At 41.8% G+C, this 16,482-nt stretch overlaps 1 protein-coding gene across 3 annotated transcripts in view; it reads left to right on the plus strand.

Annotated features, from left to right (window-relative positions):
* The window catches only part of Ttc28 (tetratricopeptide repeat domain 28), a 592,527-nt gene that overhangs the window by 430,996 nt on the left and 145,049 nt on the right, over positions 1 to 16,482 (plus strand). For all 3 annotated transcript variants that reach the window (XM_046427243.2, XM_046427244.2, XM_046427245.2), the window contains one exon: positions 7,708 to 8,215. In XM_046427243.2, the coding sequence (XP_046283199.1) occupies positions 7,708 to 8,215 (508 nt within the window). The remainder of the gene's footprint in view (positions 1 to 7,707; positions 8,216 to 16,482) is intronic.

The following is a 16,482-nucleotide window of genomic DNA, read 5'->3' on the forward strand; positions in this document are numbered from 1 at the left end:
TTGTGTGGTAGTTAAGCCTCCTCCTTCTCTGGGGCTGTAAGTTCACAATTCTTAGAAATCCCATTTAGGAAGCTTTCTCCCTACCAAGATACTTAGAATTTAACTGTTTGTTTGTTTGCATTTCCTTGATTTGTCTGATTCAATTCAAGAAGCATTTGTGGAAGCAGAAAACAAAATATTAAAGAGGAGAGATCAAGTAATGAGGGGCAAGGGTCAGAAGCCGGGTAAGACTTTACAAGTATTTTGGGATTCCATCTGCCTGTTAAGGTGAGGCTCTGAGTCTGGCCATAAGCCTCCTGGTGGCCCAGAGAAAGAGGAAAATATAACTATGGACAAAACTCACAGTAAGATAAAGCCATGGCAGTACATGGTAGGCATACTGAGATGTGAAAGGCTTTTTTTCCTTTGTCCTTATAAAGATGGCACTAGGTGATACCCTGCACAATGTCCTCAACAATACAGAGATAAAATCTCTTTGATTCTTGTCCAGTTGGTTCAGTGTGACTATTGAGTAAACAATTCCAGAAGTTCATGACCATCATTTAACCTTTACATGGAATTACTCTGTCAGCTCAGTTGCGGATTAAGGGTAGATTTTCAGGCTAGAATCCACTCCTTAAATAGGGAGTCTATGTCACTTCAGGCCTCACAGAACACGATTCAATCTTCTGTTTTCAGGTATGTATTTGAGTGGCTAATGATTCCCCTAAGCAAATCTGTGATTTGGATAAAGTACTTCCGGAGAGACTGTTGCATCTACTAATAAAGGTTTCAAAGATCAGCTGCGTTTAGTACCCAGTTCTTTTCAAATGGGGCTTTCCTATAAAAATGCCTAAAATTTCATCATCCAGAAACCTATGGTAACTGGCACATAATTGAACCACTACATAATGTTAACGGTAACTTATATTTCCTGAAGAATTAAATTATTAATTTTTGTTCAGTGTGGTATTGGTCAGGATTGGCCAGGTTTATGGAGTAGTAACAATCAATCTCAAAGTCTCTGTGGCTTACAACAGCAAAGGCTTAGTTCTGGTGCCCCCTGTATATTCATTATAGATCAGACAGGGATCTGTTCCGCCTTGACGTGCTTCTCATTTGAAGATCGATTCTGATGAAACAGTCTGTAGCAAAGGGAATAGAGAATGTGGTAAAGATGCACTGGTTCCTGCAAGCTGCCCTCTGGGGAACAGTCACATTTATTAGCTACAGCAGGTTCATGGCCACCCCCACTTGGCCTCACGCAGGCGGTGATGTTCATTCTCACCTGTGTGGAAGGAGAAAACTGGCATAATTGTGAATGGCCCCAAAGACTATTCTTAGCATCATTGGTGCTTAAAATATCCTAACTTTATTCTAATTAGCCACTTTTTAAACTATATTCTAATTAGTCACTTTTGTTAAGCATTTCCTTGTTATTTTTACTGATCTCCTTGGTTTTCATGTACTTCATAGAAATATGTGGACCATATTGCACCACGGGTTGTGAATTTATCAAAAGAGGCCATCTGTACACTTTGTAGTCCAGTGAACACAAGAGCTAGAGTCTGAGGCTGTGGCTCTGAACCTGTGCACTGTCGTTAATTTTGTACTTTGGGGCGTGTCACATCATTTCTCTGAATCTTGACCTCTTTTGAGTCTGGTTTGATCTCACAAATCAGTATCATCATAACATATACTTAAAAGCTTTGTTACAATGATCAAGTGAAACTCCACACAAGAAGTGTCTCAGATTCTACCTACTGTGGACAGACAGAGCTCATGGAAACTTACCTTCCAGACTCCAGGGTCTAATCAGCTGCCTGCTCCAACCTAAACTCACTCTGCCGTACTTCATGCCCTTGACCATGACATTTCCATATCCCCAAAGAATGCTCCTACTCTCCCAAGAAGGAAAACTCCAATTCATTCATTCATTTTTAAGTTAATAGACTTTATTTTTAGAACAGAAAACTGAGTAGATATTATAGACAGTTTCCACATACCCTCTCTGTCCCCATCAGTTCCCCCTTTTATTAATATCTTGCATCAGTTCGGGACATGTGTCACAGTTGATGAACCAATATTGGTGTCTTACTGTTAGCTCAGTTCATAATTGATGTCAGGGTTCAATGTTGTACAGCTCTATGGCCTTTGACACATACCTGATGTCAGGTGTCCACCATTGTAGTGTCATGCAGAATAGCTCAGTTTCATTGCCTCAAAGCCCAGTTCTCCCAGAGTCCCCTGTAACCACTGATCTTTTTACCCTGTAGTCTTGGTTTTTCCAGAGGGTCACACAGTTGAAATCACACAGTGTGCTGCTGTTTTAGGCTGGCTTCTTCACTAAACAACAGACACTGAAGGTTTCTTCCATACCTTTTGGTGGTTCAGTGGACAATTTCTTTTTATTATTGAATAACATCACACTGCACAATGACACCACAGTTTATTTACTCATTCATCTTTTGAGAGCCACCTTGGTTACTTCCAGTGTCTAGCAATTATTAATAAAGCTGTTATTAGGATTTGCATTCAGGGGCTGGGGCTCAGTGGTAGAGCATTTGCCTAGCATGTGTGAGGCACTGGGTTTGATTCTCAGCACCACATAAAAGTAAATATATAAAATTAAGGTATTGTGTCCCTCCACAACTAAAAAGAAATTAAAAAACAAAAAAAAAAGAGTTGTGTTCAGGTTTGTGTGCGGACAAACATGTCCACCTTGATTGGGAGCAGGATTGCGGTATCCCATGGCGAGACTATACTTAGTTTTAGAAGAAATTGCCCAACTATCTTCCAGAGTAATTGTACCATTTTCATTCCTTCCAGCAATAGGTGAGGATCTCGGTGGCTCCGCATCCTCACCAGTGTTTGGCATTGTCCCTGTGTTTTGCTGTGGGATACACAATGGCCTCTCATTGCTGTTTTGATTTCCAGCTTCCTGAGGTCAGGGATGTTGAGGGTCTTCTCGCTTGCTTCCTCGCCTTCTACATTTCTTCTCTGAGAGGTGCTTCTTCAGATCTTTTGCCCTTTTTTTATCGAGTCATTCCTTATTGTTTAGTTTTTATATTTGGATACAAGTTTTTCTATCAGATGTGTGTTTTGCAAATATTTTCTTAGCTTGCAGTTTGTCTTTTCATTCTCTTAACAATGTCTTTTTTTTTCAATATCTTTATTTTATTTATTTATTTTTATATGGTGCTGAGGATCAAACCCAGGGCCTCGCATGTGCTAGGCAAGCGCTCTGCCACTAAGTCACAACCCTAGCCCCTTAACAGTGTCTTTTGCAGAGCATAAGGTTTTAATTTTATAAAGTCTAACTTACTAATTTTTTTCTTTCATGAATCATACTTTTCATGTTATATCTAATAACTAGAGGTCACCTAGATTTTCCCTCGTTATTTTCTCAAAGTTTTATAATTCTGCATTTTATATGTGGGTCTGTGACCCATTTCAAGTAATGTTTGTAAAAGTGTGAGGCCTGTATATAGAATCTTTTCTTGGCATGTGAGATTTAGTTGCTCCAGTACCATTTCTTGAAACGCATCCTTCTCTGTGGAATTACCTCTGTTCCTTCAACAAGATTAGTTCATGATATTTGTGTGGGTATAGAGAATTTTCTTGACTGCGTGAATGAATGAATGAACAGATGTCCCAACCAACCAGCAGACCCCAAATACTCCAGAGCTTAAACCACTTGAAATAAAGTGTTTACTAAGACCATGTGTTGGATGTGCAAATGATCCTAAGATGTCCCTAAGCAAGGGGTGAATTTTCTCATGAATATGATTGCAGAAGACTAATTGAAGGCATGCCAGCCTTTGTATATGAAGATGATGACTTTCCCACCATGGTGGTCTTTTTAGTTGTGGTATCAGAACTTCATGTTTTATTTCCTGATCATCTTCTACCACATCTCTGAAATGAATAAAGCTAAGTGGGTATTATTTTGGTTGGAATAAGAAGAGAAACTCAAAACTAAAATATTTGAGCATCTTCTACATAATAAGCCATGAATGAGGCTCTTTACAAATACTGATTTATTTTAAGCCTATCAAGCCTCTAATATTAATATTCCCATTTTACAGTTGAGGAAACCAAGGCTCAGAGATGCTACATGATGTGCCTTATCACACGTTGTGCTATTTGAGCCTTTGCATGCTTGATTCCAGAGTATCCCTGAGTTTCTGTGTCCCTCTGTCTACATGCATGGTGCATGTGGATTTGGGCAGTAAAAATGAAAAAAAATATTTCTAGTACTAGCAGCCAGTACATTTCCCATTTTTACAACTACATGCAATTAAGTCAATCAGCAATTATACTGATTATTTTCCATATAATACTACTGTGTATTTAATCTCCCACATAATAAAACTTGAATCAAAAATATATATTGTACAGGGGAAAACATGCTAAGAGGAAAGGAAAACATGTTTAAATCTTCAGCACGATGGTTAATGGTAGTGCCATCAATGTGGTTATAGTTTGGGGCAGTTTGAACTTTATTTCTCCAACTAAAACCCTTTAAAGGTGGATGGATGAAATATGAGCATATTTCCGGCTCTAGATTCAGGTCTCGTGAAACTAACTTGTCAGATGCAGTTCATCTCAAATGTTGAGGTCACAGAGCGAGGGGCTCCTGACTCCTCTGTGTTCAGTCTGCAGCTGGAAATGGAGCTTAGGCAGGAGCATGAGTAATTTCTGTCTGTACAAAGAGAAAGCCATTGTCTTACTCCAGCCAGATAGTTTGTTAGCATAACTGTTTGTATGCATTTTAGTATTCAAATACAGATGTTCCAAAATGTTTCCACTGTGGGAAGCAGCTGCTGCTATTCTAGCACAAAAATCTCAGAGAGATTAATATACAAAGGCAGCGTGAACCTTGGTGGCAAATGCAGCATCTGCTTGAGGTGGGGCCCGTGATTCCCTATCGATAGTGGGTCTTCAGATCCTCATTAACAGCCTGAAACCATGTTTCAGATCTACACTTATTCTACAGCAACAGGAACAAAGACAAGTGATTAATTTGTAATTCACTTAGCTGATAAATACCATCACATGTTATTTGCCCTGAGCTGTAAAACACTGGACTTCATTTCCTGTGGCGACTGATAGGAATATAGATGTTTGGTCACAGTGACTGATATTTTCAGGTAACAGAGCCCAGCCCAGGCAGCTTGCCTTCATAAGACACTGTGCACCCCTTAGCAACACCTTCACAGAGCACTCGGGCTCCCAGCCTCATCTGATCCCCTCCCAGCCCTGCGGAGTATGGACAGTATTGTCATCAAGTGCCATGTTATAAATAAAGAAAGCAAGTTAAATAGGTTAAAATGACTTATTAGGGTGTCACAGCCAGGGCCTCGACACCAAATCCTATCCAATCCTCCCCTGTGCCAAGCTACCCCTCTGGTCTCAGGGGCTGTGGTGTATGCTTCCTAAATTCCATGGTCCTTGGTAGTGATGCTGGTTTGCAGGACACCCCCTGACAGCATCAAGAAAGAGCTCGTGGCTGGTCCTTCCCTCCTCTCCCCTCCCCAGAAGGGAGATGCCCCAGAATTCCCTGTCCTTATGTTCAGAGAGCTCCCCTAAGCGAGTGCTGTGTCTCCCTGGCATTGGAGAAATGAAAGACCAGAGCAGAGGCTCCCCGGGCCGTCGTTTAGAGTGCCATAAACCAGAAGTTCCTGAGAATGGCGATGCCCGCCGGGGTGTGGAGCCGCCCAGGGCCTGTAACCCATCCCGGCGCCCCAGGCTCGCTGCCTCCACAAGCTACTGTGGGAGCCATCTAGTGAATTATTTATGGTTTTTGCGTTTGACAGAGGCTCCTGGCTCGCGGCTGGGCCTAGGGAAGTTAAGTGGCTCCAGCTAGGGGAGGGCGGCGCAGCTCTGAACCAGGGTGTGACTGTGCGCCACCCCCCTAGTCGCAAAAGAGCCCTGGTGTTTTACTGTGAGGGTGACAAAGGGCTGAGGGTGGGAGGGTTTGGGGAGAATAAGGCTGGGAGAGCTAACCACTGAAGCAGAGGGAAGAGGCCGAGTCCTGGGCCTAAAGCACAGGAAGAGAAGATGGTCGGGTGGGTGAGTGGGTAGTGCAGGGGAAAGACCAGGGAGCAGCAGACGCCTGTCTAGACTGCTGACCCGAAGTCCTAAGCTCAGCCCCAAGGGCCCTCCTGTGGGAACCCGTGGCCAGTGTGGTCCAAGTGGCATGCCATTTGGTGTCACCAGTGTTGCTTCTGCCAGATCACAGCGCTTGCAGCATTGTGACTCTCGTGGAGCTGTTTCTGTTCTCTCCACTCAGAAGAAAGCAAAAAAAGTAAATTTCTAAGGATGTATTTCCTCTCTATTTTCTAAATCTTTTTGTTGGAACATCTGCGAAATGATAAAAGCAACTTAGAACAATATGGAACATTTTGCAAATATACTATTTGCAAGCCCCATAAAAATGGTGTCTCAGTCATTTTGATCAAGAACTGCTATTTCACAAGCAAAGGAAACAGGGGAGCAAATCACTCATATCTATAAAATATTAATAAAAGTGTCCTGATGTGCACAAACATAGAACCCTTCCCACAAAGAAATGCCCTTGTACTCAGCAGGGACAGCATTACCTCATGGCTAGTCCTGTGCCCGGGGCCCTGGGGAAGAGTTCTTGCCCACGTGTGGGAGTGCAGCCTTTGTTCTGCCAGGGTCTGCTTTCCATGCTTCAGAGGGAAGCATCATGAAGAGAGGGGGTGACATGGCCCTAAGCTGTAGACAGGCAGTGAAGGAGGGGAGGGGAGGAAGCTTCCAACTTGTGGAATGAAAAGAAGCACTTAAAAAGCCCAGCATAACTTCCCTGTCATACCTCTGCAAAGGAGTTAGAAACTGAAGACCAGGATCTAGGACTGTACGTGCTTGTGTAACCTCTCCTGTGATATTTTCATAGTTCCTGTGTGATCCGCTACACTGACACAGAGTTATTTTCATTGAAACCTTTAAGACCAAAAGGGTTTGTGTACTTTTCTTTGGGCGGTGAGCCTAAGGAGGGCAGGGAGGCTTCATGGAGGCTAAATGGAGACCACCCCAATCAGAGGCACAGGTTGGAACGCAGCCGTTGATTTCCAAGGAGACTCATCCAAATCTAAGCCCTCCACAGTAACCAGCACCCATAAAGTCACTTTGAAGGAACAAGATGAGAAATCAGGACCTTCAAGTGGGTCCTGGTTTGCAAAATTCTCAGTCCTCATGGTGAACATCTCCCTCACCACTAATGCATCCATTTGCTTCGAAGAAAACCAGAGTACAGAATCACCCAGGAGGGCCACAAGCCAAGCCCAGGCTTCTCCTGTGAATGTCCTACACTCTGTCATATGTAGTAATTAATTTTGGTTTTCTTCAACACTTTCTTATAGCACAGAGGTTAATGGATATTAACAGAGTTGTAATATCATAGTGAATATTAGAAATGTCACCAAGTCTTTAAACTAAGACAAAGGTCATATGGAACACAACCTGCTTCTGTGAGATTAGGTATGGAAAGCTCCTGATTAAATTACCATTGTCTTCTGCTGGGAACTTGGTGTTGGATGTGCTCTTTATCAGTTCTCTGGAGGTCTGTGGCCCACTGATAGAAACTCCATTAGGGACTGGATTGATAGTTACAGGCAAACTCTGTGAAATTGTATCTGCTGAAACAAACCAAAGCCATTTTCTGATGTGCTTTCATTTCTCTGCCTTATCCTTTCTCTCCAGGCAGCTTCGTCAGCCCTGAGCAGTCTGGGCCACGTGTACACAGCCATCGGAGACTACCCCAATGCACTGGCCAGTCACAAACAGTGTGTTCTTCTCGCCAAGCAATCCAAAGACGAGCTTTCCGAAGCCCGAGAACTTGGCAACATGGGAGCTGTGTATATTGCCATGGGCGACTTTGAGAACGCCGTGCAGTGCCACGAGCAGCACCTGAAGATAGCCAAGGAGCTGGGGAACAAGCGGGAAGAGGCCCGGGCCTACAGCAACCTGGGCAGCGCCTACCATTACCGCAGGAACTTCGACAAGGCCATGTCCTACCACAACTACGTGCTGGAGCTGGCGCAGGAGCTGATGGAAAAGGCCATCGAGATGCGGGCCTACGCAGGCCTGGGCCACGCCGCCAGGTGCATGCAGGATTTGGAAAGAGCGAAACAGTACCACGAGCAGCAGCTGGGCATAGCTGAGGACCTCAAGGATCGGGCAGCAGAGGGGCGCGCCTCTTCCAATCTGGGTAAGGAGCGGGTTGTTTGCAAGACCCTGGGTCGATGTCATGGGCTGGAAATAGCTGGAGCAGCCCACTGTCTCTTATGTGTGTGCTGTCTTTCCTTGAGATAGGTTCCCCTGGAGCCTGCCTCCTCTAAACCACTCCTCTACACTTCCTGTTGTCATTGCTCTGAGGATTGGACTCTGAAATACTAGGAAAACAAAACACCCCAACCTTTCTTAAAAAATATTTTTATTAGTTGCTGATTTTATTTTATTTATTTATCTAATTCGGTGCTGAGAATCGAAGCCAGTGCCTCACACATGCTAGGCAAGCTCTCTGCCACTAAGCCACAACCCCAGCCCTCACCCCAACCTTTAATCTGTCTACAGAGAAGAGCAACCAGATTCATCTAATTAGAGAGAAGAGGAAATGAAGATGATATAAGCTATTTTGATTTAAATGAAAGAGATGCTACTAGGAAGTGACCAGTGCGAGAGAACTGGAGAGAATTTTTGCTTATAGGAATTTCTTTACCTAACCCCACAGAAAATGTATTTTTACTCAAAATTATCTGTATTCACAAAAGCTATTGTTAATTTTAGTATAAATGCAAAATTATTTTGTGAAAGATTAAAAGACAGGTTTGCAGTCACATTTTGCTAGTACTTGGTTACAGTAAAGACATTTACAATTTGGGATAGTTTATATGTAGTGGTAAGAGACCATCAGTAATTGGTAACTGGTTTTTAAAAGATATTGTTAAGTCTCTTGTTATCCAAACAATGTGGGTGTATAATGAATGGCATGTACAGATGTGCTTGGAAGTATAAGCTGTCTGGAGCCCCTGGGTTCATTCTGTGCCCACAAGGATTCAGGGTGGGGTGAAGACAAGGAGAAAATGACTTGATGGTATCAGTGCATGCCTATCAGATACTGGTGGCAGCAGGATGTGAAACTCAGCCCCATTTTATTTATTATGCTTGCTGAAACCAAGCCTCCCCATCTCTTCTTGTAATTTGATCACTCACTACTTCTCCCTCTCTTTACCTCTACTTATTTTAATCAGATGATTTTTGGCTAGTTGTTGGAGAAAGCCTTACAGGTGGTATGAGAGTCTGACAAGAGCCACAGAAATAGGATCTTGACTTTATATATCCATTCAACAGTTTTTTGCAAATATTTTACAAATATTTATTGAATGCTTAATATGTGCTTTAAGGGACAGAGAACTTTTTAAAAAATTGTTATCTTTAAAGAGCTAATACTTTAATTAGAAAAATAAGACAAATATGCAGGACAACAAAGTCTTCCCTCAAAACAATGATAGTGATGTGTTGCCATGGAATTCCTAGAAGGGAGACCCTGAGGGCTGGGAATAGCCTCAAAAATGAAAACTTCCTATAGGGGATTAGATCCAGGTGGACCCTGAAGCACAGGCAAGATTTGGCCAGGAACAGAATGGCATTGATGCCAAGGGACATGTGAAAGAAGGTATGAGTTGTAGCAGATTTGCATATCTGAGAGATGGTACCATGATTAGAATTCAGGAATGTGCTGCAGGGTGATAGAAGATTGGCATGAAAAAGAGGCAGGGGGTATGTTCATGAACAGAATTGTGCAAGTTGTGAAATATGGGAATCAAAATGAGTCAAGCAGTGACGGCAGGATAGAGTAGAGGGCTTGGAACCTAGAGGTGAGAAAGTTATACGTATTAGACTATCAATGTTTTCCTTTTCATCTTGTGTCAGTTTGATAAGTTGTATTTTTTTCAAAAACTTTGTTCATTTCATCTAAATTGTTGAAATTATTGGCCTAAAGTTGTTTTTAATATCTCATTATTACTTTAATGTTGAAGCTTGTTTAGGGATATTCCGCCCTTATTACTGATATTAGGAGTTTGTGTTGTATGCCCCCCCACACACACTTTCCTGAATCATTCTGACTAAAAATTTATCAATTCTCTTGACTTTTAAAAGGAACCAACTTTAGCTTTTGTCAATTTTTCCCTATTGTTTATCTGCTTATTGTTTTCTTCATTCTACTTTGAGTTCTTTTTTTTAGCTACCTAAGGGCAAACCTTAGGTTATTGATTATATACTCTTCTTCTAATACAATCATTTAAACATGTGAATTTTCCTCTAGAAATATGGAGTGAATTTAATAAAATCATGGCATTGTGCACATATAAGTATGGCACAGGGAATTCCATCTTTATGTATATATAAATATATAAAGGAAGATCGATAGAGTAGAGGAAGGAGAATGGGGGAGGTAAGAGGAGGAAAAGATGGGAACCAGGACTGAAATGGAGGATATCAAATTCCATATATGTATGGTGTTGTCACACTGTACCCAACTACTCAGTATAATTGTAATGCTCTAAGAAAATTTTTGCTATATCTATACCCCTTTCCTCCCTCCCTCCTTTCCTACCTTCTTCCTTCCTTCCTTTCTTTCTCTCCCCCACCCCCTCAATTTAACCCAGGGGCACTTGACCACTGAGTCACATCCCCATCCATTTTTCACTTTTTAAATTTTTGAGGCAGGATCTCACTCAGTTGCTTATGGCGTCACTAAATTGCTGAGGCCGGCTTTGAACTTCCAGTCCTCCTGTGTCCGCCTCCTGAGCCGCTGGAATTACAGAAGTGTACTACCACATCCAGCTCCCATACCTTTTAAAGTATGTTTTCACTTGGTTGAGCTTTAAAAATTTTATAAAATTATTTATGATTTCTTTTTGACTCATGAATTATTGTTTAACTTTAAAATATTTGGGGGTTTGGAGTGTAGCTCAGTGGTAGAGCACTGGTCAAGCATGTGTAAGGCTCTTGGTTTAATCCCTAGCACTGCACCAAAACAAATTTTTTAAAATTGAGGTTTTCCTAGATACTGTATTGTTATTTTAGTTTAATTTTATTATGGCCAGGCAGTATATTTTAGGATTTCAATGTAATCTTTAAGTACCTAATGGGTCAAGTTAGGTACTTGACCTAAGTCAAGTCTGTTTCATTGTGCATGGGAGGGTGGGTACTGGGGATTGAACTCAGGGTCACTCAACCACTGAGCCTCATCCCCACCCCTATTTTATATTTTATTTAGAGACAGGGTCTCACTGAGTTACTTAGCACCTCACCATTGCTGAGGCTGGCTTTGAACTCATGATGCTCCTGCCTCAGCCTCCAGAGTTTATAGGCATGTGCCACCACGCCCTGTTTTGTTGTGATTTTTAAAATCTATCTTTTTTCAAAAATTATTCAGAAGGGGGTTGTTAAAAACCTCTGCATATTATTGTGGATTTATCTGTTTCTCAACCTAGAATTCTATGTCCAGCAAAACTGTCCTTCAAAAATGAAGATGAAACAGTTCAGCAAAAGCTTGCTTCTTGAATTTTGAAGCTCTCTTATTGAGCTAATATTCATTAATGATCAGTTTGTCTTCCTTACATATTGTCCCCTTAATGATTATGAAATGACTCTTTTGATCTTTGATAATATTCTTTTATCTGGAAGACTACTTTATCTCATACTGATGTGCCCATTCCCATATTCTTAGGCTTATTATTTCTATAGTTTATCTTTTTCCATCCATTTGCCTTTTATTTGTTTTTTATTTAATATTTGTCAACTGCAGACAATGTATAGTTGTCTGTATATTGATATATATTTCTCCATAGTTGGTTTGGGCCTTATAATTGGAGAATCTCTTTCATTTAATATTTAACGTAATTATTAGTATTGTTGGATTTATGTTTGTTTTCTTACTCTGGTTTTCCCATTAATGTTTTGATCTTTTGTTGCTTTTCTGATTTACATAGGTTAATTTAACCTTTTAGATTTTATCTGTTTGCTTTTTTAACTCTGTTTCTTTGCAATATTTTGTAGTGGTTGCTCTAAAGAGCACATCCTCTACCACTGACGTTTTAGTCTCCCTTGAGCTAACAGCATTGCACTTCCTGTGAAGTGTTTCTTGCAACCATCTGAGTCCACCCTGGACTTAATACTGCAGTTGTCACACTTGTGTTACTATACCCACATTCTTATTAAATCCCACAGGACCTTGTTATATTTGTATTTTAAAAAAGACATTTTAATGAATTAAGGAGGGAAATGACATTTTATATTTACCAACTGTTCCCCCATTTCTGCTGCTCGCATTTGTTCCTAAAGATCGGGGTTTCCATCTGATCTCATTCCCTTCAGCCTGAAGAAACACACTGGGCATATCTTGTGGTGCTTGACTGCCAGAGAATGCGCTTCCTTTTTGTTGGATTTATATGTGATGCTGAGGATCGAACCCAGTACCTCACATGTGCGAGGCAAGTGCTCTGCCACTGACCCCAGCCCCAGCCCCTGTCTAATTTTTTGACTTCTATTATTTCTTTTTTTTTAAATTTTTTTTATTAGCTACACATGACATTACAATGATCTTGCTGATTCATACATTTGAGGTCATTGGGGTATAATTTCTCATTTTTCTAATTGTACAGATTGCAAAATCACACTGGTCATAGAGTCACCTATATACATACAGCAATCATAATGTCTGTTCTTACAAGAACTTAGTAGATTTTCATACTCTATATGTCATGTGCCATTTTTTCATGATTTTTTTCAAGGTTTCCTCTAAATTGGGTTCTTCAGCAGTTTGACTATGATGTGCCCAAATGTGACTTTTCTGTGTGTGTCTTTTTCCTTTTTCTCATTATTTAAGCTTTTGAATCTGCAGATGTATAACTGTTACCAAACTTAGGAATTTTTACCTATTGTTATTTCAAGTATCTGTTTCTGGCCCATCCCCTCTCTCCTGTATTATAAGAATTTACATATATTTTAGATCTTTCAATATTGTCCCATATGCTACTAAGGTTTTCTTCATGTTTTTAATCTTTTCTTCAGTTTGGAAAATTATGTGATCTACCTTAAAGTTCACTAGCTCTTTAGCCACCTCCAATCTGCTGTTAAAACCAGTGATGCAGAGTTTAGGGGTTCCCTAAAATCATCCTCACTCTGCCATCAACTGCAAGGTTAGGGGTCCCTGAGACCACCCTCAATTTCAAAACCTCACTAGAAGGACTCATAGAAATCACTGAAAGCTGTTCTACTCGTGATAAGAGAGTAGAAGGTCCAAATGAGTTTCTCTGGCCTGCACAGGGTATTTGCCAGCCTGAAACTCATTCAGACCTTAGTATTGGTTTTTACTGGACCTTGCTCACATAGATGTAGTTGGACACCTGCGTGTGTGACCTCAGTTTCCAGCCCCTCTGGAGGCTGAGCTGATACCATATGACCAAAGGCCCTACAAGAAATCACATCATTAGCCTAGACCATCGACATGGCCAATGCTTTCTGATAAACAGTGACACTATTGTCAGGTAGGAGGATTCCAAGGGCTTTGCCAGACACTCTCTTTGGGCAAGATTAATTCCTTATTACACAGGTGAATTTCCTTAGTTATATACTTTATTTTTAGCTGAAGAATTCCACTTGGTACTTTTCATTGACATTTCAGTTTTTTCGGCTGGGATTTGTGTGTTTACTCTTGTGTTTTTTCCTTCAAATGGTGAGTCTAGTTATGACAGCTGCTGTTAAAACCTTGTCTGCTAAATCCATGCAGGTCATCTCAGGGTTAGACCCTATTGATTTTGTCTTTTTTTTTTCCTTTCAGTAACAGCTTGACTGAGATATAATCTACATGTCACACAATTTAAAGTGTATAATTCAATGATTTTTAGTATAGTTGCAGAGTTGTAGGTTGATCGCCTTTTGTTCTGAGTATTAGTGACTTTCTAATGTTTCTGTGTATGCCCAGTAATATAGGATCATATCTGAAATGTCTGAATGATGTTTTATAGAGAAATTGGATTCAGATCTCTCATAATAATGTTGATTTGTTGTTGTTTTATCAGGTAGTTAGCTTGGCTGAATTTGACCACCAAAATCAGGCTTCCCTATGGTGGTGACTTCGGAAATCTTTCTTTGGATCATTTAGCCTTAAATTGGCTGCTTAGACTCTGCCTTGCACTTATGTGTTTTAGGGGTTAGAGAAAGAGATAAGGGAAGAGTTCATACTCAGGATTCAGGGCTCTTTCCCCTCTTTGGGATATTTTCCCCCTCTGATTTTTCAAGTTGATAAACTATGTGTTTCTACCAGAATTTTAGCCTCACCATATGGTACTATTTGGGGCCTGCCCACTGGCAAATAAATAAAAATAAAACTTAGTTTTAGTTAATGTATCCTCTGGGCTGGTGAGCTCAGTGGTAGAACATATCCTCGTTATGTACCAGGTGCTAGCTTTGATGCAAAAAAAGGAAAAAAAGTGCATTAAAAATGTTCTCTGGCGTTTGAAAGGTGGCCGCTGCCGTCTTCAGTGAGTCAGTCCCTACCTCTCTGGGACCTCTGGCTGCTCTGCTTGCTCTCGAGCACCCGCGGGACTCTCTTCCCATCACTCCAGGCTCACATTGGTCTGAATGGAGGAGTACTACTCCATTGAAGCCAAACCTCACCTAATCTTTTGGTTTGCTTTTTGTTGTTCTGATTTTGTTGTTGTTTTTTATTTGTTTGTTTGGTATGGAGCCACATTCTCCAGCCCCGCCCCCCCCCCTTTTTTTTAGAGACAGGGTCTTGCTGCCTTACTGCTGAGGATGGCTTTGAACTTGCAATCCTCTTGCCTCAGCCTCCGAGCTGCTGGGATTACAGGCATGCGCCACGGTGCCCAGCTCCACCTATTCAGTTTTGACCATGGCAATTTGATTTGCATCCTTGTGCCTGACAGAGATAAGCAGCCTCTCCTTGTGGCAGAGTGAAAGGTGTTCTGACGCTTTTCAGTGTGCCTTGTCAGCAGGCAGTCTTTGGAATGCCCTGCTACCTTGGCCTTGAAATTCCCAGCTCTCTAGGTTTCTGGGAAGCACCACTGTCCTGATTTTCTTTTTACATCTTTTTCATTGGTTTTTCTTGCCCCTTTAAAAAAAAAGAATGATATTTTAAAGTTACAAATGTGGTACTTACTCTTGTGAAGAAATATTCTTCTAGTACAATAATGTATAAAGTAAAAAAAGGAAACTTATCCCCTCATGTGACTATTCTTCCCTGTCCCACTCCTCAGAGTTAACTACGGTTACAATCTGGTTGGAGTCTTTCCAGACCAGTTGGCTCTGTTCTTACACAGTGTCAGTACAGTCACGGGTGTGTGCAGCTTGTTCCTTTTTCGAAACATGGATCACGGTGCTTTTCTGAGTGTGCTTTTTCCCACCTTCTCTCAGGCCCTCGTGTCATCCAGACTCCTGACGTTGCTTCTTGACCCTTTCCCATCATATTGCTACTTGCTGAACATGGGAGTCCTGGGGTTTGTTCCTGGATTCTTTCCTGTTCTCTCTGTCTCTCCCCTTATCATTCTTACCATCAACTCTGCATCCGTACATATTGTTCCTAATCCATACTCCCCAGATCTGACCTTTTTCCTGCCTGAGCATCATTTCACATTTCCAATTACCTGGTAGATACTCCATCCGATTCTCATGCTGATCTGTCAACATTAGTGAATCCAAACCAATTCTCCTGGCCTTCCTAATTCTGTGGAAGGCTGCTCCATCCTGTAGCCATCTGTATAGTTTCCTGTTGCTGCTGTAACAAAACACCATAGACTTGGTGGCTTAAAACAATGCAAGGTTATTAGCTCTTGGAGGTCAGGAGTCTAAAGTCAGTTTCACTGAGCGGAAGTCAAGATGTTGGCAGGGCTGGCTTATCTGCAGGGTCCAGGAGAGAATCTGTTGTTTCTTTGCCTTTGTCTCTGTCCGGTGGTCACCCTCCTCCTCTCCAGAGGCACCACTCCAGTCTCTGCTTCTGCCTCACATCACCCTCTCTCCCACCCTCACCCTCCACATCCCTCCAATAGGGACTTCTGTGCTCACATCAGGCCACTGGAAAGGCCAGGAAGTCTCTCTGTCTCAAGTCCTTAACTTAATTACACCTGCAGAGTCCCTTTTGCCATGTACGGTGACCATCACAGGTTCTGGGAATCAGGGCGTGGACATGCTCAGGGAGATGTTACCCACCCTGCCATGCCATCGTGACATAGCATCCAAGGTCCTCATTGATTTCTTCCCTGTTTTCAGTTGACTCAGGGTCACATCTTCTCACTTACCGGGTCCAGCAGGATCACCCTGATCTCACTGTGGGGTGAGTTGCAGTTAGGAAAGCAAGAGGAGACGTGATCGAGAGGGTGGCTCGGTTCTTTGGTCTCCGCCTCTCTTGTCTCTTCCTCCCTCTCCCCTCCCCCATTCACCCCAGGTGAC

This window comes from Marmota monax, unplaced genomic scaffold, assembly GCF_021218885.2.
Source record: "Marmota monax isolate L192 unplaced genomic scaffold, Marmota_monax_Labrador192_F-V1.1 WCK01_AAM20220418_F8-fsc00177, whole genome shotgun sequence".
In the NCBI taxonomy this organism is placed as follows: domain Eukaryota; kingdom Metazoa; phylum Chordata; class Mammalia; order Rodentia; family Sciuridae; genus Marmota; species Marmota monax.